Source organism: Vipera berus (assembly GCF_964194415.1).
Source record: "Vipera berus genome assembly, chromosome: 4".
Taxonomy (NCBI): domain Eukaryota; kingdom Metazoa; phylum Chordata; class Lepidosauria; order Squamata; family Viperidae; genus Vipera; species Vipera berus.
The window spans coordinates 13,620,963-13,647,533 of record NC_138206.1 but is presented as its reverse complement, the minus strand read 5'-3'; the positions used below and the strand labels follow the sequence as shown (position 1 = coordinate 13,647,533).

The 26,571-nt window shown below is 42.3% G+C and overlaps 1 protein-coding gene across 2 annotated transcripts in view; it reads left to right on the top strand.

Annotated features, from left to right (window-relative positions):
- The window catches only part of SESN3 (sestrin 3), a 74,510-nt gene that overhangs the window by 15,531 nt on the left and 32,408 nt on the right, over nt 1–26,571 (top strand). Inside the window, exon 1 of one of the 2 annotated variants that reach the window (XM_081326208.1) lies at nt 3,218–3,277. The exons of the other annotated variant lie outside the window; for it this stretch is intronic. Within the exon in view, the coding sequence (XP_081182334.1) occupies nt 3,257–3,277 (21 nt within the window). The 5' untranslated portion in view covers nt 3,218–3,256. Of the gene's footprint in view, nt 1–3,217; nt 3,278–26,571 lie in introns of those variants that run through there. 2 annotated transcript variants of the gene reach the window in all.

Here is a 26,571-nt window from a genome sequence, read left to right as displayed (position 1 = left end):
GAAGAATTCTGCATTACCATTCCACAGTATAACTAAATGCCCAGCAATTTAAAAGTACCGTATTGCAATTCGGAGAGTGGTTTTGCACATCATGTGGTTATCTGGCTTTAGCTTAGTGTGCTATGGAAACCAAGATCTTTTTTGTTTTATGGTTAATCAAACTATGACTTAGTGCCATCTCTGAACCCAGCTTGGCTCATTGTCGTGACTTTGTGATTATAGTGAATCAGCTCTTCAGCATCGATTTAAATAAGCACAGGCAATTCTTACTGAACTCTGAGATTAACATATGAATATTCATCCATGTGTGCAATGCTGGATGAAATAAAGTGTTTTACTTAGGATTTGGTGTCCCCAAACCTCAGGTTTATTATTCTAAACTCCTTCCAAAAGTCCAGGACAAATAATAGTAATTTCAGATTAAAGCAGACTCTTTATTCTTTGTACATCTAGCAGAATAACTTGGGAGCCCTTGCTAGTCTCCTAATTATTCTGTAAATTGCTGTCTTGAAATCACAGATGTAATGTCTTAATTCAACCCATTCTACCAAAAGATTGAAAACTGTCTGCTTTAATTGTGTTGTTTGTATAATTGTTTTGTGTTTCCATGGAGATGAGTGCTGCTTTGCTCTTTTATGTCTTACCTATCCCAGTTCTTTCAAGCCAGATGTTTATTCTTAATATCCCTGAAAACTATTGGGAATTCAGTGATATTCCTGGAGACACATTGCTTAGAAGAAGCATGCATTGTTTACATGTATTTTTAGCATTCACACATATAAATATTGAGAAATAAGAGGAAAAAAGGAGTGTGTTTGTGTGTCTGTGTGTGTATGTGTGTGTGTAAATCAAAACAAGAACTGTCATGCATATGAACATGAAAACAAAATGCCTGAAGTAAGATGAAGGAAGCCTTTTTCCACACAGTCTTCTGAGGACCAAAGTAACAATTTCTGGTGCTCAAGGAGACAAGCTACATGGCATCTTGGTCCCATTGGATATAAAAAAATCCCCATATACACAGATAGCCTAGTAACAGGCAAGCATCTTCATTTATAGTGGACGATCACTTGACTATGAGCCAGCAACGTGCAGCAGCAGCCAAAAAAGCTAATACAATCCTGGGTTGCATAAACAGAGGCATAGAATCAAGATCACGCAAAGTATTAGTACCACTTTATAAAACTCTAGTAAGACCACAACTGAAATACTGCAGCCAATTTTGCTCAACGTACTGCAAAAAAAGATATTGGGACCTTGGAAAAAGTTCAGAGAAGAGCAACTAAGATGATCCAAGGCCTAGAGACTAAAACATATGAAGAATGGCTGCAGGACTTGGGTTTGGGTAGTCTAAAGAAAAGAAGAAATAGGGGTGACATGATAGCAGTATTCCAGTATTTGAGAGGCTGCCACAAAGAAGAGGGGGTCAAATTATTCTCCAAAGCACCAGAGGGCAGAACAAGAAACAATGGTTGGAAACTGACCAAAGAGAGAAGCAAACTTCCTAACAGTGAGGACAATTAACCAGTGGAACAGCTTGCCTTCAGAAATCGTGGGAGCTCCATCACTGGAGGTTTTTAAGAAGAGACTGGACAGTCACTTGTCTGAGATGGTGTAGGTTCTCCTGCTTGAGCGGGGGGTTGGACTAGAAGTCCTCCAAGGTCCCTTCCATCTCTATTCTATTCTAATACTGCTCAAGAAAAAATAGAATTGTTCAAGAAGTGTTGGCCAAGCCAGGCACCTTAGTCCTCCTGGTACTTTGCTATCATTCACTCACTTTTGGTTTGCTGACCATTTAGACAAATGGTGCAGTACAATATGCAATCGTGCACATTACAATGCATGCATTATGGGCAAAGCAACACACGCCGGGTAGTTGTTTTGAATGCATGGTATGAAATGTCTGCTTCCTTGTCTGTCTGCTCATTGAATTAGGCTGCTTTCTCAACAGTGGTGTCTATCATTAGTCGGGAGGAAGTGAGTTAATGAAGTGCAATTCAGCAACAAACCAGCATTGCTAACCATAGAGACATTAGCTCACGAATTTGGATTGAACGGGGGTTCTCCAACAGAAATACCATCTACTTGTGGCTTCTGCTGACTAGGTTGGTCCTAGAACCTGCCCTTGTCCTGCTTTAAAAGGCACTATAGGTCCGTCATTAATAATAATGCCGTGCTATAAAAAGAAATAGCTCGGTGTTTAAGAAGTGCTTCTGATATGTTGACTTTCAGTCTGTTGAGAAGCAGAAGTATGTCTTTATGGCAGGGGTCTTCAAACTTGGCCCTTTTATGACTTGTGGACTTCAACTCCCAGAATTCCTCAGCCAGGCACACGTGCCTGGCTGAGGGATTCTGGGAGTTGAAGTCCACAAGTCATAAAAAGGCCAAGTTTGAAGACCCATGGTTTACGGCAGACATGTCAAACACAAGGCCAGGGGGCCGGATCCGGCCCGTGAAGTGGTTTCATGCGGCCCACGAAGCCATCCTGGAAACAGTGAGGGAACGGCCCCCACTGCCTTGGCCCTGGCCCAGAGACCCTCCTTCTGCCCAGAGACCCCCAGATCTGTCCCACTCCTGCCCAGGCCCCCATAGGCACCCTTGATGCGAACGATGTAGAGCTGGCCACGCCCACCCAGTAGGCCATACGCACTCTAGCCATGCCCATCCAGTAGGCCACACCCACCCAGGTGGCCACGCCCACCCAGGCCACACCCACCCGGTCCCCTGAGGGCCACCGCAATGCTGATGCGGCCCTCAATGAAATTGAGTGTGACACCCCTGGTTTACGGGATCTATAAAGGACTACAGGGAGGAAATAAAATTGGAGTCAGCTGAGGCCGGACAAGCAAAAGTGGTGAAAAGCACTGGCAACAAGGCCTGCAGACCCTGGGAACACCATTTGGAATCCATCCTTCCATGACGTATTAGTCACTGGGCAGCACCGGCTCTGAAGCAGCCAGCAAAGTGTATGCTAGTCAGAATATTGGCAGCAGCCCTCTATAAAACCAGGGTAGTTTTGAAGCTGGAAATTACAGTATGGCACCCAGTGATTCTGTGGATTAGCAAGTCTTATCTCCATCTACTTCGTTGAGAGCATAACAGAGGGAGATAGCATATAATGGAGGAGGGAGACGTTCATCGAAGTCTAAATTTATCTACAAAGAACTTTTGTGTTTCAAGTAACTTACCTTTACCTGCCTCTCCCGAGTGATGCAACCTGCAGAGCTGACTTACATGTAAATCCTGAAACCAGTTCATGAACAATGGAGGCCATCAGGTAGGAAGAGAGGGAAATCTGCTGCCCTTATTTCCATAATCCTACTCTTCTTCATTTTCTTTCTAGTTCATGAAAAACAAGGTGGACAGTACACGGTTCAGTGCGCTGCTGTCATGTGCACAGTCCGATTTATATCAGCTGAAAATCGTGGCTCTGTACTCTGGACTAATTGAGGTTTTCAGGTGGTCTTCACTAGCAGCCTTATTCCCCTTGTTGTGTGATAAGTCAGCAAAGATGTTGAGCCTAGAACCAGGCCCAGCAACCCTATTCTGTGTCTCTTAAAGCAGGGCTTTTCAACCAGTGGTACGGGTACCACCTGTGGTACATTGGCACCTGGCAGGTGGTACGCGGCCAACCTAGCAAAGTGGTAGCGGGGCAGGGGAATGAGCTGAACCGGTGGCAGCACCGCACAAGCCTGAGCGAGAGACGGCTGGAGCTGCAGGGCTGTCAGGGCTCAGCGGAAGCGCCAGGATCAGCGCCAGACTCCAGCTGAAGCTTGGCGCTGGTCCTGGCACTTCTGCTGAGCCCAAAAGAAGCACCGATCAGCTGGAATGTTGCAGCATCTCCAGGGTCTTGTGATTTACATTCAGATGCTTGGCAACTGATTCATATTTATGACGGTCACAGTGTCCCAGGGTCATGTGAAGTGACCAAAACCTGCTGCAACCACCCAGAAGATGGGGGAAATAAAAAACAAACACCCCCCCACCCCCATGCCAATCCTCAACAATGATAACCTCGGAGAGGAGGAAGAGCACCGCCGGGCAGGCGGGCAGGCAGGTGTCTTGCTCGGCTGTGGCTTGGGGGGCACTTTTTTCAGTGCTATTGAACTTTGAACAGTCACTAAGCGAACTGTTGTAAGTCGAGGACTACCTGTACTTCATCACTTTTTTTTTTTTGGTCATCAAGTTTTTGACACCTTGCTAGGCGACTGGTGGTACTCGGATGTTGCCATATCCTAAAAGTGGTACAATGGGTGAAAAGGTTAAAAAGCCCTATCTTAAAGGATTGCAAGGACTGTATTCTCTTCAGATCATAACATGGATTTCAAGAGTGTTCTTTCCAGATTATTTCACAGAGATCCTCCAGAAGGAAGGGATGGAACCAGCCAAGCCCACGGCACCCTCCACACTGAAGGCCTCCTCCAACTCTGTTATTCTATTCCGTTGCTGCTGAACGATCCCTTTCTCCTACCCAAAGAGATCGTGAAATAGTTAACTATCGCTAGGATTTACAAGCCAACAGCACAACTTATTTTTAGTGACATGGAGGAAGGGTCATAGACCCAGGAGAATATAGAACAGACCACAGTCCCATGAAGCAGCTATGCTGGGAGCCAGGACTGTAGCTGTAGCTCCCATTGCCCAAACTTTGATGATATACCGTACACTTATGACCAACTCACAGAATCTGAACAAAACCCAGATGACTGAGGCTGGCACAAACTAGATAAAGCAGCAGAGTTTGAAGCATTATAGCATCCACGTATAATGTACAACCGGATTTTTGGCTTCTGGAGTACAGGTAGTCTTTGACTTACGTCCACAATTGAGCCCAGAATTTATGTTGCTAAGGGAGACATTTGTTAAGTGAGTTTTGCTCCATTTTACAACTTTTCTTGCCACAGTCATTAAGTGAATCACTGCAGCTGTCAAATTAGTAACACTTTTGTTTAAATGAAGCCGGATTCCCTGTTGATTTTGCTTGTCAGAAGGTTGCAAAAAGATGATCACGTGACCCTGGGACACAGCAACTGTCATAAGTATGAACCCAGTTGTCAAGTATCCGAATGTAAATCACGTGACCATGGGGATGCTGTTGTAAATTTGAATGGTCACTAAATGAACTATTGTAAGTCGAAGCCTACCTAAAGTAGCACGGCAAGGTCTGTGTGAGTCTCAAAGTAATTGAGACTCTTGCAACAAAGTCCTTCGGAAGTCCTTCCCTATAACTATTTGAATGTTGTTGCCGGGGTGACGGGTGTATTGGATTTTGTATTTGGGCTTTTGTTTTTGTAAGCTGCCTGGAATCACCATGAGTGAGACTGGCAGCCATATAAATTTCTTTAATACGTAAATAAACATAACATTGGGTGAGTTAAGGAACAACTAGAAAGTAAGAATGACAGAAGGGTGGGGGGGAAACCCTTCTCTTCAGCCTTGAAGGAGAAAAACAGGTACAGACAATTGTTGTTCTTTTGTTCTAGGGATTATAACATTTGGGGGGGGGGGGCAAAAACTTTGCCAAAAACACACTCATGCCCTTGAAGTAGATTCTGTACCTGAAGCTGGTTCAGAGTATAGCAGCTGGATTAAGTGCTTCCTTTGCTGCTAATTATCTTTTTGTCTGAAGGCAGGGCATAGAATTTGGTCTTTAAAGCTTCAGGGTGAAAGGCTGGCTTCTCTCCAAGTAATCTGTCTGTGGTTTTAAAACTCTGATCTCAAACAAATTGTGCCTGCTCCAATGGTGGGGACTAGAACACCCTTGCAGAAATAAGAAGTTTACTTCTAGTCATCTCTAGGTGAGATCTAGGCCAGGGCATTGCCACCTAGTCTTCACCTGCACTTTGATTCTCATTGTTTCATTTAACAAAATGTATTGTGTGTATTTTTTTTCTCTCTGACACTGTTGTTCCTCTCTTTCTACTTCTCAAAGCTGGCATCACCAATTCTTGAGTGTTCCTTGGCCTCAAAGGTCTGTCACTGTCTAGATTTAAAAAGGTAAAGGTAAAGGTTCCCCCGCACATGCGTGCTAGTCATTTCCGACTCTAGGGGCCGGTGCTCATCTCCGTTTCAAAGCCAAAAAGCCAGCACTTATCCAAGGACGTCTCCATGGTCATGTGGCCGGCATGACTAGACGCCAAAGGTGCACGGAACGCTGTTACCTTCCCACCGTAGTGGTCCCTATTTTTCTACTTGCATTTTTACGTGCTTTCAAACTGCTAGGTTGGCAGAAGCTGGGACGAGTAACAGGCGCTCACTCTGTTACGCGGCACTCGGGATTCGACCCGCCAAACTGCCGACCTTCTGATCGACAAGCTCAGCATCCTAACCCATTGAGCCACCGCGTCCCTCCTGTCTAGATTTAGGCACCTTTAAAGCCAGTGCTGTGTGTGAGTTTAGGTGCAGTTGTTGTCTTTTTTGCGTGTTTACACACACACAAACACACACACACAGAGAGAGAGAGCTCTCATGTACTTGTTTCACAGCTCAATCATAATTCTTCCTTTCATTGCTCTCATTATATTACTTGAAGAAAGTTGCATCTTCTCCCCATGTTTCTTACTTTATCTCCTGAGAAACTGGAACTTCCTGAAGTCAGATGGCTATTTAGCACATCACCAAATTTTAGAACTTTTGCACGGGAATCTAGATGGGGCTAGGGGTGGGGATAACGTGGAGAAAAAAACATGCAGGTTTAGAAATAATTACTGCCATTCAAATATAAATGTGGGAAAATCTATAAAGGGAAAGTCTGTGAATGAGTCTTGGATGCTCCTCCTGAGTTGACCATTCAAGAGTTAACGTCTGATGATGAGATTTCACCTTTCTGCTCTGCCCTGTAAAGGTTGGTGGACCTCAACCCTTCAAAGTGAAAAATGCTTCAAACTAGGAGAGTCCCTAATAATAGGTCTGTTGAACATTGTGTGGGGAGCACTGAAGGCAGATCTGTGGGATAGGGCGATGAGCAGGTCACTTGCAAAATAATATTTTTTTTCCAAAAATAATCCACTGATTATGAAATGTTCCCGACTGCCTGCCTGCCTGCCTGCCCTTTGGGAAAATTGTCACTGTTTATTCATTCTTCCTTTCTGACAAAAATAGAACTCGAGTTCGCTTCTCGGGAATTGGGGAGAATCTAGTTCTTGAATTTCAGGCTTATGAAGTACAGTATTATTATTATTTTGCACGGTCCTAACTGGTGATGAATTTGTACCATCGCTTCTCATTGAAGTCCCAACACTGAGAAAAGAGGTTACCGTATATACTTGAGTATAAGCCGACTCGAGTATAAGCCGAGACCCCCAATTTCACCCCCAAAAACTGGAAAAAGTTGTTGACTCGAGTATAAGCCGATCCGCCGTTCTGCAAGCCTCTGCCGCCAGCAGAGGCTCGATCCGCCATTTTGCAAGCCTGAATACACAGGAATACCCTGTGTGGCCGCGGCTCTCGGGGAAGCCCTGGCTGTCCGCTTCCTCGCTCCACGCTGCCATTCGGGGCCCGTGCGTTCCCCGGGCAAATCGCGGCGCCCAGCAGGCGAGGAAACACGCCCGCTCCAGTCGCCCCCCCTTCCCTCAGGAGACGCGAAGCAAGTGACCGCCCGGAGCTTACCGAGGACTTGCTTCGGTGCTTCCAGGATCGCGCGCACCTCTCCCAAGCCGCCGCCGTCCAGAGACCTGCCGAAGTTTGGGGAGGTTTGGGGAGGTGCGCGCGCACCTCCCCAAACCTCCCCAAACGTCGGCAGGTCTCCGGACCTCTGCGCCCTGCCTGCCTGCTTCTTTCCGCAGCGGAAAGAAGCAGGCAGGCAGGGCGCGGAGGAACGGAGACCTGCCGACGTTTGGGGAGGTTTGGGCGCCTCCCCAAACCTCCCCAAACGTCGCCGGGTCTCCGTTCCTCCGCGCCCTGCCTGCCTGCTTCTTTCCGCAGCGGAAAGAAGCAGGCAGGCAGGGCGCGGAGGAACGGAGACCCGGCGACGTTTGGGGAGGCGCCCAAACCTCCCCAAACGTTGGCAGGTCTCCGTTCCTCCGCGCCCTGCCTGCCTGCTTTCCGCTGCGGAAAGAAGCAGGCAGGCAGGGCGCGGAGGTCCGGAGACCTGCCGACGTTTGGGGAGGTTTGGGGAGGTGCGCGCGCACCTCCCCAAACCTCCCCAAACTTCGGCAGGTCTCCGGACGGCGGTGGCTTGGGAGAGGTGCGCGCGATCCCGGAAGCACCAAAGCCTCGGCCGCGCACAAGTCCTCGGTAAGTTTTTTTGTTGACTGGAGTATAAGCCGAAGTAGAATTTTTCAGCCCAAAAAGTGGGCTGAAAAATTCGGCTTATACTCAAGTATATACGGTACTTTTTACTTGATACGTCTATGACTTTCACGTTGTATCCTTTAGTACAGAGGCCCAGAACCTTTTGGGGCACCAGGGACCGCTTCCGTGGAGAGGTTTTTCCGCGGACTGGAAGGGGCGTGGTTTCACCTGCTGCTGGCATCCTGCGGGTGGGGCTTTTCTTGTTTGCGCAACTCAGTTTCTGGCATGCCACGGACCGGTGCCGGTCCGTGGACCAGGGGGTTGGGGACCCCTGCTTTAGTGTAAACATAATTAACATGTTGGAAACTAATAGACAGAGCACCGCTACAAATTATAAATGTGACCTACAAGAGAAAGGCAGAAAATGGTAATATCCTAGATCCCCGCAATCTGTGCATTGAGTATGAATACAGAGAGTCCTCAACTTACGCCAGTTCATTTAGTGACCGTTCAAAGTTACAGCAGGATTGAAAATTTTGACTGACGACTGTTTTTCACACTTATGATCATTGCAGCATCCCACATGATCCAAATTGAGACACTTAGCAACTGACTCATATTTATTACAGTTGCAGTGTCCTGGGATCACGTGATCACCTTCTGACAAGCAAAGTCAATGGGGGAACCCGATTCACTTAACAACCATGTTACTAACTTAACTTCAGTGGCAACAAAAGTTGTAAAACGAGGCAAAAGTCATTTAACAACCGTTTCACTTAACAACAGAAATGTGAGGCTCAATTGTGGTTGTAAGTAAAGCTTGCTTAAAGAACACTGATTTGTTTTTCAGAAAAAAACGTTACAACTTTAGAATATCCTTATTTAGCTGTGAAATTAATTTTATATCGGTGCTCAAGAGATGAAGTCACGCAGTTCGAATTTTGGGCATTTAGGGATGCATATATTAAATTACTTGTTTGAACTAAATCAAATTATGTAAAGAAATACACAGATGGACAACCACCACTATAGAGTGAGCTAAAAACCCAGTAAAATAGAACAGATCCAACCTTTACTTCGGGCATTCTGGGTGATCTAAATAGCATTCCCTCTTCTGTGTGCCCATCCCAAGCCCATAATAACCACCCTGTGCAGTGGGTTGATCTGAGAGAGAATGACTGGCCCACTAAACCAGTGAGCTTCCATGACTGATATTGGCTCTTCCAGTTTCTAGCCTGACACCACAATTGCCATACCATCCTGGCTGTCCAGAGTGTATGCTAGGCATTTTTTCCTAACTTACTTATTTTTAAAATATATATATATCATTGATCCATTTTGGAAAAAAGAAACTTACTATTAAAATATTTTCTTCTTAAAATGGTGCCTTTTAAAAATAAATGTATTCTGGGCCAGATTGTCAGAAGTTATTCTATGCTGTGATTTAAACAATTACCGTATATACTTGAGTATAAGCCGACTCGAGTATAAGCCGAGACCCCCAATTTCACCCCCAAAAACTGGAAAAAGTTATTGACTCGAGTATAAGCCGATCCGCCGTTCTGCAAGCCTCCGCCGCCGGCGGAGGCTGGATCCGCGCTCTGCAAGCCTCTGCCGCCAGCAGAGGCTCGATCCGCCATTTTGCAAGCCTGAATACACAGGAATACCCTGTGTGGCCGCGGCTCTCGGGGAAGCCCTGGCTGTCCGCTTCCTCGCTCCACGCTGCCATTCGGGGCCCGCGCGTTCCCCAGGCAAATCGCGGCGCCCAGCAGGCGAGGAAACACGCCCGCTCCAGTCGCCCCCCCTTCCCTCAGGAGACGCGAAGCAAGTGACCGCCCGGAGCTTACCGAGGACTTGCGCGCGGCCGAGGCTTCGGTGCTTCCAGGATCGCGCGCACCTCTCCCAAGCCGCCGCCGTCCGGAGACCTGCCGAAGTTTGGGGAGGTTTGGGGAGGCGCGCACCTCCCCAAACCTCCCCAAACGTCGGCAGGTCTCCGGACCTCCGCGCCCTGCCTGCCTGCTTCTTTCCGCAGCGGAAAGAAGCAGGCAGGCAGGGCGCGGAGGTCCGGAGACCTGCCGACGTTTGGGGAGGTTTGGGGAGGTGCGCGCGCACCTCCCCAAACCTCCCCAAACTTCGGCAGGTCTCCGGACGGCAGTGGCTTGGGAGAGGTGCGCGCGATCCCGGAAGCACCAAAGCCTCGGCCGCGCACAAGTCCTCGGTAAGTTTTTTTGTTGACTGGAGTATAAGCCGAAGTGGAATTTTTCAGCCCAAAAAGTGGGCTGAAAAATTTGGCTTATACTCAAGTATATACGGTATACAATATCATATACACTCAGAGTATTTTTTTTTGAGGGGGGGGGTTCATCTGTGGTATGGGATGAAAGGTTGGAATAATATATATTGTATAAGGATTGTCTCCCCTTCATGGATTACTGCCTTGTCGTGGCGAAGGGGCTTGCGTAATTCAATGAAGCTATGAGCTATGCCGTGCAGGGCCACCCAAGACGGACAGGTCATAGCAGAGAGTTCTGACAAAACGTGATCCACTGGAGAAGGAAATGGCAACCCACTCCAGTATCTTTGCCATGAAAACCCTATGGACAGTTCCAAAAGGCAAAACGATATGACGCTGGAAGATGAGCCCCTCAGGTCGGAAGGCGTCCAATATGCTACTGGGGAAGAGCAGAGGGCTAGTACTAGTAGTGCCAGAAAGAATGAAGCGACTGGGCCAAAGCCGAAAGGACGCTCAGCTGTGGATGTGTCTGGTGGTGAAAGGAAAGTCCGATGCTGTAAAGATTTTTTCTCCATAGGAACCTGGAATGTAAGATCCATGAATCAAGGAAAGCTGGACGTGGTCAAACAAGAGATGACAAGACTAAACATCGACATCTTAGGTATCAGCGAACTAAAATGGACAGGAATGGGTGAATTTAATTCAGATGACCATCAGGTATACTACTGCGGGCAAGAATCCCTCAGAAGAAATGGAGTAGCCTTCATAGTCAATAAAAGAGTAGGAAAAGCAATACTGGGATACAATCCTCAAAATGACAGAATGATCTCAGTTCGAATCCAAGGCAAACCATTCAATATCACAGTAGTCCAAGTCTATGCCCCAACCACCGGTGCTGAAGAGGATGAAATTAACCAGTTCTATGAAGCCCTACAGCACCTTATAGAACTAACACCAAAAAATGATGTTCTTATCATCATGGGGGATTGGAATGCTAAAGTAGGAAGCCAAAAGATAACCGGAATAACAGGCAAGTTTGGCCTTGGAGTACAAAATGAAGCAGGGCACAGGCTGATAGAATTTTGTCAAGAGAATACAATGGTCATAGCAAACACTCTTTTCCAACAACCCAAGAGACGGCTTTACACATGGACATCACCAGACGGTCAACACAGAAATCAGATTGACTATATGCTCTGCAGCCAAAGATGGAGAAGCTCTATACAGTCAGTAAAAACAAGATCAGGAGCTGACTGTGGCTCAGACCATAAGCTGCTTGTTGCAAAGTTTAGGCTTAAACTAAAGAAAGTAGGGAAAAGTGCTAGGCCAGTCAGGTATGAATTAAATCATATCCCTGTTGAATATACAGTAGAGGTGACAAATAGATTTAAGGAATTAGATCTGATAGACAGAGTGCCTGAAGAACTATGGACAGAGGTTCGCGACATTGTACAACAGGTAGCAACCAAAACCATCCCAAAGAAAAAGAAATGCAAGAAAGCAAAATGGCTGTCTGAGGAAGCTTTGCAAATAGCTGAGGAAAGGAGGGAAGCGAAAGGCAAGGGAGAAAAAGAAAGATATGCCCAATTAAATGCAGAATTCCAAAGAATAGCTAGAAGAGATAAGAATGCCTTCTTAAATGAACAATGCAAAGAAATAGAAGAAAACAATAGAATAGGGAGGACCAGAGATCTTTTCAAGAAAATTGGAGAGATGAAAGGAACGTTTCATGCAAAAATGGGCATGATAAAGGACCAAAATGGCAGGGACCTAACAGGCAGAAGAGATTAAGAAGAGGTGGCAAAATTACACAGAAGAACTATACAAGAATGAGCTTAACATCCCTGATAATCACAATGAGGTGGTCACTGACCTCGAGCCAGACATCCTAGAATGTGAAGTGAAGTGGGCCTTAGAAAAGTTGAGCAACAACAAAGCTAGTGGAGGTGACAGTATTCCAGCTGAGCTATTCAAAATCTTAAAAGATGATGCAGTAAAAGTGCTACACTCAATTTGCCAGCAAATTTGGAAAACTCAACAGTGGCCACAGGATTGGAAAAGATCAGTTTACATTCCAATTCCAAAGAAAGGCAGTGCCAAAGAATGTTCAAACTATCGCACCATTGCACTCATTTCTCACGCTAGTAAAGTTATGCTTAAAATCCTACAAGCTAGACTCCAGCAGTATGTGGATCGAGAACTACCAGAAGTACAGGCAGGATTTCGAAGAGGCAGAGGAACTAGAGATCAAATTGCTAACATACGCTGGATCATGGAGAAAGCTAGAGAGTTCCAGAAAAACATCTACTTCTGCTTCATTGACTATGCTAAAGCCTTTGATTGTGTGGATCATAACAAACTGTGGCAAGTCCTTAAAGAGATGGGCGTACCAGACCATCTTATTTGTCTCTTGAGAAACCTGTATGCGGGCCAAGAAGCAACAGTGAGAACTGGACACGGAACCACTGATTGGTTCAAAATTGGGAAAGGAGTCCGGCAAGGCTGTATACTGTCGCCTTGCCTATTTAACTTATATGCAGAGCACATCATGAGAAAGGCAGGGCTAGATGAATCAAAAGTTGGAATTAAGATTGCCGGAAGAAACATCAACAACCTAAGATACGCAGATGATACCACTCTAATGGCAGAAAGTGAAGAGGAAATAAAGAGCCTCTTGTTGCGAGTGAAGAAGGAGAGTGCAAAACCTGGGTTGAAACTAAACATTAAGAAAACCAAGATCATGGCATCTGGCCCTCTCAATTCCTGGCAAATAGATGGGGAAGAAATGGAGGTAGTGACAGATTTTATTTTCCTGGGCTCCAAGATCATTGCAGATGGGGACTGTAGCCAAGAAATTAAAAGACGCTTGCTCCTTGGGAGGAAAGCCATGGCAAATCTAGACAGCACACTAAAAAGCAGAGACATCACCCTGTCAACAAAAGTGCGTATAGTCAAGGCTATGGTCTTCCCAGTTGCAATGTATGGCAGTGAAAGCTGGACCATAAGAAAGGCTGAGCGCCAAAGAATTGAAGCCTTTGAACTATGGTGCTGGAGAAGACTCCTGCGAGTCCCTTGGACTGCAAGGCGATCAAACCGGTCAGTCCTAGAGGAGATCAACCCTGACTGCTCTTTAGAAGGCCAGATCCTGAAGCTAAAACTCAAATACTTTGGCCACCTAATGAGAAGGAAGGACTCACTGGAGAAGAGCCTAATGCTGGGAAAGATTGAGGGCACTAGAAGAAGGGGACGACAGAGAATGAGGTGGCTGGATGGAGTCACTGAAGCAGTAGGCGTGAGCTTAAATGGACTCCAGAAGATGGTAGAGGACAGGAAGGCCTGGAGGAACATTGTCCATAGGGTCGCGATGGGTCGGACACGACTTCGCAACTAACAACAACAAAAAGGATTGTCTAGCTAAAGAAGAGAGGCAAAAAGCCAAGGTTTAAAACAGTGTAGCTAAATTACATCTTAATTCTGTAAAATGGAATATTTGGATAGTTACTTCTTAATTCCTATCAGTTTCAGCAGAAGATGCCAAACAGAGCTCAAGAGCTCTCTGAGTAAAATGAAAGCCATCTGCAGCAATTAATATGGAATTCTGTCCCTACTCTTCATTATGAGAATGCAGCTTTTAAAGATAATTTTACCACTGTGAGACTTGTTTCTTTGGCTTCTGTCTGATGCAGATTGTTCTAAAATTTTCAGGTAGGGCACGTATTTTTACCCAAAAGCTCTTAAATTTTTATTTTAATATTTAAATCCAGGCCATTTCAGATATATTCAGCAGCAAAACTCTTGGGACTTTTGGTGGATTTGAATACTTTGAATATCTCCCTTGTACTTTCTATATTCAATCTGTTCGCTTAAAGTTTCCTTTCCTCCTAATACTGTGAGGGGAAACCTAAAACTAGCTTCCTTCTTTTGAATGAGAAATACATTTTTGCATGTTCTTTAGGGCACAATGGAAGGATATTTCCATTCATGTGGTTGGCGGGTGGGGGGCAAGTCCAAATAATAATATAATGATAGAAAACTTGCCTGTTTCATGGCTCCAACTGTTGAAAGTTTTATAAAAGGCAAGCACTACAGCTTGCATATCCATTGCCATTAAGTTATGGTAGACAGTAATAGCAGTAGTAGTAGTAGTAGTAGTAGTAGTAGTGGTGGTGGTGGTGGTGGGAAATTATCAATAATAAAGACAAAAAAGTCTGGATAGTGGATGTGACAGTGTCTGGAGACAGCAGAATAGATGAGAAAGAACTGGAGAAGATAACAAAATACAAAGACCTACAAATAGAAATAGAAAGACTGTGGCAAAGGAAAGCAAGAGTAGTACCAATAGTAGTAGGCGCCTTGGGTGCAATCCCAAAACAACTGGGGCACCACTTGAACACCATTGGCACTGACAAATTCGCCATTAGTCAATTGCAAAAGGCGGCCTTACTAGGAACTGCTTCCATCCTGCGACGATATCTGTAATACCATCAAACATCCACATCTACCTATCCCAGGTCCTTGGTAAGGACTTGATAGGTAGACAAAAATGCCAAATCCAGTCTGAACATCTGGCTGACTGTGCGAACAACAACAACAACAACAACAACATGATGATGATGATGATGATGATGATGATGATAATAATAATAATAATAATAATAATAATAATAATAATAATAATAATAATAATAATAATAATAATAATAATAATGGAAGGGATCTTGGAGGTCATCTAGTCTAACCCCCTGTTCAGTAGTAGAATATGTCACTGTATTTATCTGCTCATTAGAAGTTGGCTTTGAACTGCAGCTATGGGAAGTTGTCTTTTCTTGAGCAGAGGAATAGTGGTTAGCAAGCAGTTTTTAGATGTGGCTGGAACACATGTTCTTACTTGGACATCGGCTGGGAAGTAAAAGGCTATCTTAAAGCATCTTAGATATCAAGTGTCCTTTTGATGAAAAGAAATGGATAAACAAAGATTACGATTAGAACACAGAGGGCATTTTTGCAGAATAAGCTTATCAATTTCTGTTTTCAGCTTTGTAAGAATCATTTCATATATCACACGGAGGGACTCCTGAGTTTGTCAACAAATTCCCAGTCCATAGGGAGATGCAGCAAACTGAAAAGTTTTTGATAATGGTAGCATTGTTATGTTTATCTTCATAAATGCATGATGAAAGATGGTTTTGGAAGGGATCTTGTTCCAGTCTACTTAACTCAATGCAGGATTTGCAGTTCAGGTTGCAGTACTTGGCTAATGGGTCTCTATTTAAATACCTTCCTTGAAAGAAACCCCATCAATCTCCATGATTTATTATGAGGCTTTTTCTCCCAAGGTTTAATTGAATGCTGCTTTCTTGCAATCAGTTCTGTCCTGCCTCTGGATCAGAAAAAAGAACAAACTGTCTTCTTCCTTACAGTATATTTAGATATATAAAGATTTACATTGTATCTTGCCTGCAGGCTAAATTTGCTCAACTTTTCTAGATTCCTCCTACATCAGCCAAGGCAAGTGGATCAATGCCATTCTTAAAATATGGTGCCACTTCTATGTGAGTACTTTTGCTCTACATTGTTATCTGCACACCTAAAAAATAAAAGGTTAAATTGGAGTCCATGTTGGCTCAGTTTTCTTCACCAAAAGGAAGCGATGTGTTAATTATTTCTCCATCTTAAGCAGAAATGCTTTGAGACAAAGGGCCACCCACTCAAACCAATTTTTTTTTAAAAAAAATGCAATTAACGAAGCAGGATGATTGCATGGTAAAAGTTTCAGCTGAAAACAACCCGTGTTTTCTTGAAAATAAATCGCATTAACTTAATGCATTTAAATTCTTCAAATTAGAAAGCTTTAATAAATAAGCTTACTATAGTTTTATTCTTTATTAAACTTGTTTATGAGAAAAGCCTTAGGATCAACTCGATGGCAATGATTTAGTTCCATGCACCTCTATTCATTTTTTTTGTTTTGTTTTAAAGTTTATACAAGTGGAAAACTACAAACTACAGTTTGAAAAAGAAGACTTGAAAGGAAAGTTGTACCTTTTTGGTTTATCCTATTCTTCTGAAATTCACAGAGAAAAGAACCATGAGTCAACCATGCAGCCTCAGCAACTGTGCTGACCAAAGGGAAACCCATCCCTGCTTGCAAAATTAACGTATAACAAACATGAAGTTAAGTTCTTCCTGTGGCAGTTTAATCAAGCTTTTTCTTGTTGAAATGACATAGATTTTGTATATTAGGGGAAACAGTCTTAATTGCTTATAATGTATGTTTTTTTGGAAGGTCTAAAATTACTTTCCAGGAAATCCACCTGTGGCATTCAAGATTTATTGAACTATTCTGTGGCGCACTGATATTTGCTTTAGAAACTCTTAAATGTGATTCATGTCAAGGTTTATGTTGCAGCATTTGTGCCAAGATGCAAAGCTGATTTCTTAATCTGTGAAATAGAGAATTGTTTAATGAGTGAAGTATCCTAGGATTCCTTTCAATTTGGGGCAGGGGGGAGGGCAGGGGGGTGGGTGGAGGTGGAAGGGGAACAGCAGGCTAGTGTTCTCAAAGGTTTGTCAAAACCATGAACTTCAGTTAGTCTTCTAAACTTGACTTCTCCTAAAGAATCCTAGTTTTCTACCAATTTCAACTTTTGTGAATGTATGCTGAGGATTCTCAGCTGGAGAGAGAGATGCATACATTCCCCAATCAGCACTATAGAATAAATTCTTAGAAGTGGTGCAAAAAAGCCTTAAGAATTCATCCTTTGTCTATAACTGCTCCCAGGTTACTTACTGAGCCTTACAAAGATGGCTTGGCGATAGCACAGCATATGGTGAGGTATAATGTCGGTAGAACACAGAAAAGAACAGAGTTGGAAAGGACCTTGGAGGTCTTCTAGCCCAACCCCCTACCATTTCAGACAAATGGTTGTCCAATCTCTTCTTTAAAATTTCCAGTGTTGGAGCATCCACAAGTACTGAAGGCAAATTGTTCCACTGATTAATTGTTCTGTCAGGAAATTTCTCCTTAGTTCTAGGTTGCTTCTCTCCTTGACTAGTTTCCATCCGTTGCTTCTTGTCCTGCCTTCAGGTGCTTTGGAGAATGGCTTGACTCCCTCTTCTTTGTGGCAGCCCCTGAGATATTGGAACACTGCTATCATGTCACCCCCTAGTCCTTCTCTTCATTAAACTAGAAATGCCCAATGCCAGCAACCGTTCCTTAAATGTTTTACCTTCCAGTCCCCTAATCATCTTTGTTGCTCTTCTCTGCACTCTTTCCAGAGTCTCAACATCATTTTTACATTGTGGCAACCAAAACTGGATGCACTTTTCACAAAACATCACCAGCACTGTTTGATAGTTCTGGAAATAGGCTGAGATGTATTGAAAGATATGATGTTTAATATTCTGTTCTGTTTGTCAGTTTAAATTCTGGAAGCATTTTTGGACTAATTTAAGAAATACATATCCAGAGGTCATGTGTGGAGTTTCAGTTCATTATAAAGAGAGGAAAGGGAAGGGAGAGAGAGTGGGCGAAAGAGAACACAAATTCTGGTCTTTGTCACTCATCATCACAATCAACTAGTGTTGTTTTTTTAAAATAAAAAATAAAAATAGGAAAGTACAGTATACCCAGTTAATTTGTCTCAACTACTATTCATTTTGTGGTATGCATATCTTGTACCTATTTGCACAGTAGCCTGAGTTAGAAAAATGAATTTTTTTTGTTTAAAGTATATCATCCTTGTCCAGTCTCCATGTTGTTCTAGTTTCTACACACAAAGAAATTTTCTTTTAAAGAAATGTGGAGATATATTAAATATAGTATTTCTATGTATTTATACCCGTGCATACAGAAATCCATGGTAATTTTTTCATTTTGTTTCATCTGTTGATCATGCCCAGCTGATTAGCGCTTAAAAAAAGAAAAAGAGCACACTCACCCAGAACCAATTCTCCTATTTTGTTTACTTTGTTCCCAGTAGATGCAAGTTAAAAAGTACCTAGAGAGAAATGTAATGAACCCTAACCAGGAGAACTTTATATATTATCTAATGACTTCATAGCAATAGCTCATATTGAAAGAGCTATTGGATTGTCTGCTGTTCAGTACTAGGCATGTTTTACATTTTTTAATGGCCCTCAGAGAGATAAGATGTGGTATGATATTGAGATGTCTGTTCAGTTTCCTGGAACATATGGCAAGAACAATTTGTGAACTCTGATCCATATAAAAATAATCCTCCCAGGTTGGTGGCCCTCTAGTCAGCTTCACGAAGCTTTGCGTGGCACCAGTCTGTGGCAGTCAGGACCCACACTGTGGAAATGATTGAACGTGGAGTGGCCTGACTCTCCTACGTAGTCTTGAAGTGCCTGTCCTATTTCCTGCTCTGGTTAATGTAAAAACAAAAAAAGATTACATGGAGTTTCGTTATTAGAATTACTTTATTATCTGCCAGAGGCAGGAAATGGCTTTGCACTGTTGCCTTTGGTTCTACTGCTGAACTGGAGTTGTGTTATGGGCAAGGTTAACTAAATACATTTTCCTCCTTGGTCAATATTAACTCTTCATATACTGCTGGCCTTTTTCTCCCCTCTAATCTACCAGTATGAAGTCTTGAATTGTGTAACTGGTTTATTTATTTTATTTTATTTTATTTTATTACATTTATATACCGCCCTTTCCCTGAGGACTCAGGGCGGTTTACAGGGAGTTAAAAAAAACCAGCGATACAAAAGTTAAAACCAATTTAAAAAAGATTAAACAAACCCTGTGCAATTAAAAAACCCCGAATTAAAATAAAATATAGATATCCCTCTGAGATTCCAGGCCTTTCCAATGTACACATGCTTACTTACAGATTAGGAATTATTTGCCTGTGCTCTTACCATATACTTACAACCAGTTGCTTAGTCACCATTCAAAGTTACGATGGGAAACCCAAAAGATACTTACAACCCAATTCCGAAGTTTCAAAGGCTGCCCCCTCCATGGTCACATGATTGTATTTGGGCATTTAGAAAATGTCCTGCATTTACTGGCCATTTGCAGTGTTCCACAGTCACATGACTGTGATTTATGATGTTTTTACCGAAAACTGGCCTTCCACTTTTTGGCAAAAATGCCCCATAGCAAACAATGGGTTTGCTTAATGACTACTGTGAGCCACTTAACAACCACTTCAAAAAAGAAAACCAGGTAGGTGACCCACTTTACAACTATCACGATTTATGACCATAATGGGCACACTCCAATACAGTCACAAGTTGAGAACTAGCCGATGTATGCTGCTGCACACAAACATTTTTTTAAATAAAGCATTCATCTCATGGCGTCTGTAACAATTTAATTATGTATGACTTTTTGCATAAACACAAATGGAATTCAGTAAATATAAAGTACTGCTTTTTGTGAAATAAAAATAATTGGAGATTTACTGAACTTTTTGATTCCCAAAACATCTTTCCACCACTTAGTCAAAAGCAGCAAATAGGAATCTCTGATTATTTCATTTGAAAATTAAAATCTCTGTATGTAAAATCTGTCGCCATCAACATTTTATAGAATAAGTTTGGAGAGGTCTGTTCTAGGATTTGTTGTCTCTTTTAGTAGATTTAGGTGCTTCCAGAAATAAAAATGCAATACTGTAGTTCCAAATCAGTATGTCGGTGGATGTGACTACACGTATGCCGTACTGTTTGCCCCTTAGAGTAACATGTGATTTTAAAAAGCATTTCATTCTAATTGTTCCAAAGTAAACATCCCAACATCCATCAGTTTAGTATGAAAAAGATAAAAATGCCATATACTACAAATAATATACCTGAATATTTGAATCATTTTCATTATAAGAGGAACTGTTTTGCTTCCAAGAGAATCCAGCTAAATAAAAAATATAGTGTATGAATATGCTAAACAGTAGCCCTTTGGGGCACCAGGAAGTGGTTCCGAGGAGAGAGGTTTTTCCATGAAATGGAGGGGGCATAGTTTGGCATGCTCTCTGCATCCCACAGAGGGGGCTTCGCTTGTTTGGGTGGCCCAGTTTCTGGCATGCTGTGGACCGGTGCTGGACTATGGACCAGGGGTTGAGGACCCCTTGTCTAAAGGGATTCAGGAGCACTTTTCACTAAGAAAAATCATCCCAAATGTGTTAGTAGCCAACAGATATAAAGAAATGGTGTAATTGAAAATTTGAAAAATGAATTCCACCTTTTAATAGACAATTACCTCTTTTATAAGGACTGAAGATCCCCACAAAATAATAGAAAGATTGTATTCAATTTTTGAAAATAGTTTACAAATATATGTTTAGGTTTCCACAAAATACATTCTGTGTGGTTCTAAGAAAGAAGCTTAACTTTGTCCCCAAGTGTTAATGTTTACTGCATATCGTTGGATTTAACGTGAAGAATTAATCAAATAATAAAAGTATTTAAAACTATTATCTATTTAAAACTTTAATGTTACAAGAAAAAATACTTTATTTCCTAAAAGTATATATTACATTGTTTTGAATCACTGTTACAATAGTAAGAGGAACTATTTTGATTTCAAGACAGTCCAACTGATGAAAAATTGAATATATGAATATTTGGCATCAGTGCCAAGTTAAATACTAAAACACATATTTCCATGTTTCTTCTAGTCTCTTCTCTGTCTTGAAAAGACTGTAGAGTGATAGGCTGGCTAGGTTTAAAGCCATGTGAACCATTGTGTGGGATTTTTCTTTTAAGATTAATCAAAGTTCTGACTATAAGCAAAATTTGGAAATTAAGAAAGAGTAATACATATTTTTTTGGAAATTTATATGCACTATTTTGTAGAAATGTTGGATACCTTATAGACTACTTTTGCTTTTAAAAAAAACTGATTCCTTTGAAAATTTACATCAATAAACATTTGGTCTATGTTACAGGATAGGTTTCTGGTCCAATGTTTAAATAAAGCATTCATTTCTCTGTTGAGTTTTTTTCCCCTCTCCCCTATTCACCCTGCTGTACAGAATATTGTCTCCCACACCCATTAAGCTGTGCCAAATGTATACTTGAACTGGCAGAACAACTTTCCAAAATGCTTGAATTCACAAAGGTTAATGGAAGAATGCTATCCTATAGCCCATCATTTAGTTGTATGTTTAATTCTAAAAGGATTTTATGAAAGCCTGCAGGGTGCCTAACTGAATACTTTAAAACTGAAAAAAAGAGAAAGAAATTACAGATTAATCTTGAGAGTTGCAAATGAAATATAGGTCATGCTTTCAAAAATAAGTTATTTTACTTTAACAAATGTTAAGTGCATTAGTGTAGAGCAGTGTTTTTCAGCCTTAGCAACTCTACGATGTGTGGGCTTCAACTTCTGGAAGTCTGGGAATTGAAGTCCGCTCAACTTAAAAGTGCTAAGGTTGAGACACACCTGCCTAGAAGGTGGCTGTTATATTTTGAGTTACCTGGATCCTAGCAGTATGTAGGGACTGCATCTTTGAAGGATACCATACTTATATATCATATGCTTAACGTATGAAAAACTAGTGTGTTAGAAAAAGGCAAAATAGTGAGTTCTAGTTCCACCTTAGGCATGAAAGCTGGCTAGTCACTCTTTCACCTCAACTCACCATACAGGGTTGTTGTGGGGAAAAGAGGAAGAGGAAGGAGTATTGGGTACACCCATCACTCAAAAGTGGGTACACACGTACACATACACACGTTTCACTTTTCTTGTAAGTGAACCATAGCCTAGGTAGATCAAAGTAGATGAAGACAAAGGTGTTCTTACACCTCTGGCTGACTTTGTAACAGTAGATGAAAACACACATTTGTGTTCTTTCACCTCTGCACCTTTGCAACAGTAAGAACTTTTCTATATTTAAATCAGTGGCCCCAGTTTTTTAGGATGACTTGATTCATTTGGAATTTCAAAGCATATTGTCCATGTTCTCACAAAATGGCTGCCACAGTGGGCATGGCCCATAACAGAATATCCATTTCCTGCAAAGAAGACTGATGAGGATGCTCTCCACACCTTCCTTTAGCCTCCCTAGATACTCTTTATATTTACAAGCTTACCTTTGCTTAGGTAGACACTGAGCTATAGTTTTCCATCATTCTTTTTTGTAAGAATGCTTATGGGACTATGAGGAATTACATTATACCTGATCTTAGCCCAAAAACTGAGAAGAAATTAAAAAGCTGAATGAAAATTTGAAAGATGCTACAGGCTGAAATTTGGCAAGCATGCTTGCTTCCTATTTTATTTTAATTAAAGGAATTTTAAAAAAAATGTAAATCAAGTAGTTCTGAGCATAATGAACCCCAAAGGAGAAATCTGTTGTTAGCTGCGAAGTTGTGTCCGACCCATCGCGACCCAATGGACAACGTTCCTCCAGGCCTTCCTCTCCTCTACCATCTTCTGGAGTCCCTTTAAGCTCATGCCTACTGCTTCAGTGACTCTATCCAGCCACCTCATTCTATGTCATCCCCTTCTTCTATTGCCCTCAATCTTTCTCAGCATTAGGCTCTTCTCCAGTGAGTCCTTCCTTCTCATTAGGTGGCCAAAGTATTTGAGTTTCAACTTCAGGATCTGGCCTTCTAAAGAGCAGTCAGGGTTAATCTCCTCTAGGACTGACCGGTTTGATTGCCTTAGCAGTCCAAGGGACTCACAGGAGTCTTCTCCAGCACCATAGTTCAAAGGCCTCAATTCTTTGGCGCTCAGCCTTTCTTATGGTCCAGCTTTCACTGCCATACATTGTAACTGGGAAGACCATAGCCTTGACTATACGCACTTTTGTTGACAGGGTGATGTCTCTGCTTTTTAGTGTGCTGTCTAGATTTGCCATGGCTTTCCTCCCCAGGAGCAAAGCGTCTTTTAATTTCTTGGCTACAACCCCCATCTGCAGTGATCTTGGAGCCCAGGAAAATAAAATCTGTCACTACGTCCATTTCTTCCCCATCTATTTGCCAGGAATTGAGAGAGCCGGATGCCATGATCTTGGTTTTCTTAATGTTAAGTTTCAAATCTACATATATGTTAATGCTTATAGGCACCACCACTCTCCAGATCCGGCATGGAAGATGGCAAAATTCAAGCTATATCAAAACAATCTAGAAATGGGAAGAGTGTGCTTTGTTTATTTTTAATTAGTTACATATTAAGTAATATAATTATTGTAACAACAGCTTAAAGAGATGGGCATACCAGACCATCTTATTTGTCTCTTCAGAAATCTATATGCGGGTCAAGAAGCAACAGTGAGAACTGGACACGGAACCACTGATTGGTTCAAAATTGGGAAAGGAGTCCGGCAAGGCTGTATACTGTCGCCTTGCCTATTTAACTTATATGCAGAGCACATCATGAGAAAGGCAGGGCTAGATGAATCAAAAGTTGGAATTAAGATTGCCGGAAGAAACATCAACAACCTAAGATATGCAGATGATACCACTCTAATGGCAGAAAGTGAAGAAGAACTAAAGAGCCTCTTGTTGCAGGTGAAGAAGGAGAGTGCAAAACTTGGGTTGAAACTAAACATTAAGAAAACCAAGATCATGGCATCCGGCCCTCTCAACTCCTGGCAAATAGATGGGGAAGAAATGGAGGTAGTGACAGATTTTATTTTCCTGGGCTCCAAGATCACTGCAGATGGGGACTGTAGCCAAGAAATTAAAAGACGCTTGCTCCTGGGGAGGAAAGCCATGGCAAATCTAGACAGCACACTAAAAAGCAGAGACATCACCCTGCCAACAAAAGTGCATATAGTCAAGGCTATGGTCTTCCCAGTTGCAATGTATGGCAGTGAAAGTTGGACCATCAGAAAGGCTGAGCGCCAAAGAATTGAAGCCTTTGAACTATGGTGCTGGAGAAGACTCCTGCGAGTCCCTTGGACTGCAAGGCGATCAAACCGGTCAGTCCTAGAGGAGATCAACCCTGACTGCTCTTTAGAAGGCCAGATCCTGAAGCTAAAACTCAAATACTTTGGCCACTTAATGAGAAGGAAGGACTCACTGGAGAAGAGCCTAATGCTGGGAAAGATTGAGGGCAATAGAAGAAGGGGACGACAGAGAATGAGGTGGCTGGATGGAGTCACTGAAGCAGTATGTGTGAGCCTAGATGGACTCCAGAAGATGGTAGAGGACAGGAAGGCCTGGAGGAACATTGTCCATAGGGTCGCGATGGGTCGGACACGACTTCGCAACTAACAACAACAACAACAACAGCTTTGTTGGTGAAGAACATAAACTGGTGTTGTCATCCAAATTCTGCAATCATCCAGTCCAGAATTCTGTGATGTCTCACTCTGCAATAAATAGGATTATTTCTCTGTTTTGGTGCTTGCTTTCGTTTTGTGATGTGCAGTTCATCTCCACATCACGCCCCTTGAAAAACATGAGATATCCTAAAGCACATGGGAGGAGCTCAGGATTGTAAATCCTGACTAAGTTAGTTTATCTCCTTGAAGCTCGGCTGAGGCTAGAGTGATAAATTATGCTGATTACTAGGCTGTTTATGGTTCTTCTTTATGAGATCAACATGCTCCACATATTACAATCTTTCCTGCATAGTTAACAGAAACATCATTGCTATGATTATCCCAAAGTCTTGAAGAAAATCTCTTAAGCAGAGAGAAGTTGAATTATAATTCAACATTCATAGCTACTTACCAAGCACAAGAAAAACAAGTAGATCATATTACTTTTAAAGCAGATCTTTTCAGATTATTTATATGAAGCAAAAAGTTACATTGGAATATCTAGTGAAAGCTAGATAATAAATCAGGGCGGAAATAGGTTTTGTAGGAGTTAAGTATGCATAATGTGCCAAAAAAATGTTGACTGCAATACCAACCTTCAGAGTTTTCTCATATGATAAATTTGTTTATTACTTAAGATTACACAAAGCCCTTTGGGCTAACAATTGAGTTAGATTTCAAAGTTACTTGTTTTCAGCAGCATTTCATAGCAAAAGAAGTTCATTCTATTACAGCAGCTTCTTTCCATGCTGCTTTCAAGAAAAGGTCAACTTAAAACCACAACTGACCCCAATATTTCAGTTGCTAAGTGAGACAGTTAAGTGAGTTTTGCACCATTTTATGACCTTTCTTGCCACAGTTGTTAAATGAATCACTGCAGTTGTTACTTAATAACACGGTTGTTAAATGAATCTGGCTACCTCATTGACCTTGCTTGTCAGAAGGTCACAAAAGATGATCACATGATTCCAGGACATCATAACTGTCATAACTATGAACCAGTTGTCAAGTGTCTGAATTTTGATCATGTGACCATGGGGATACTGGAATGGTCATAAGTGTGAAAAATGGTGATAAGTCACTTTTGTCAGTGCCCTTGTAACTTTAAATGGTGACTAAATGAACTGTTGTAAGTCGAGAGCTACCTGTATGTGTATAAAATTATAACTTTAGAACTGGTTTTCAAACTACTGAAAAGCAATACTACAAAGATCAACAGAATTCATTTGGTTAGAAATTCCATCTCATTGCTTTAAGCTGTATGTGTATTTTTTTTGTTTATGCAGTTATTATACAAACCAAGTATATGTAATTGGCATTACACCCACTTTTATGAGCTAGTGAGTTTGTTTGTGTAGAGAAAGATGTCTTGATAGTTACAAAGGGGTAGAGGGTAGACATGCCTGTACATAACCATCAGGTGGTTGCCACTAGAATAGATGACAAGATACTGGAACATTTTTATTTGTCCAAGTGTTTCTGCACATGTTTTTTCCCCCATATATAACCTTAAAAAGGTAAAGGTAAAGGTCCCCCCCGCACATGCGTGCTAGTCGTTTCCAACTCTAGGGGCCGGTGTTCATCTCTGTTTCAAAGCCAAAAAGCTAGCGCTTGTCCACGGACGTCCCCGTAGTCATGTGGCTGGCATGACTAGATGCCAAAGGTGCACGGAACGCTGTTACCTTCCCACTGTAGTGGTCCCTATTTTTCTACTTGCATTTTTACATGCTTTCGAACTGCTAGGTTGGCAGAAGCTGGGACGAATAACAGGCGCTCACTCTGTTACGCAGCACTCAGGATTCGACCCGCCAAACTGCCGACCATCTGATCGACAAGCTCAGCCTCCTAACCCACTGAGCCACCGCG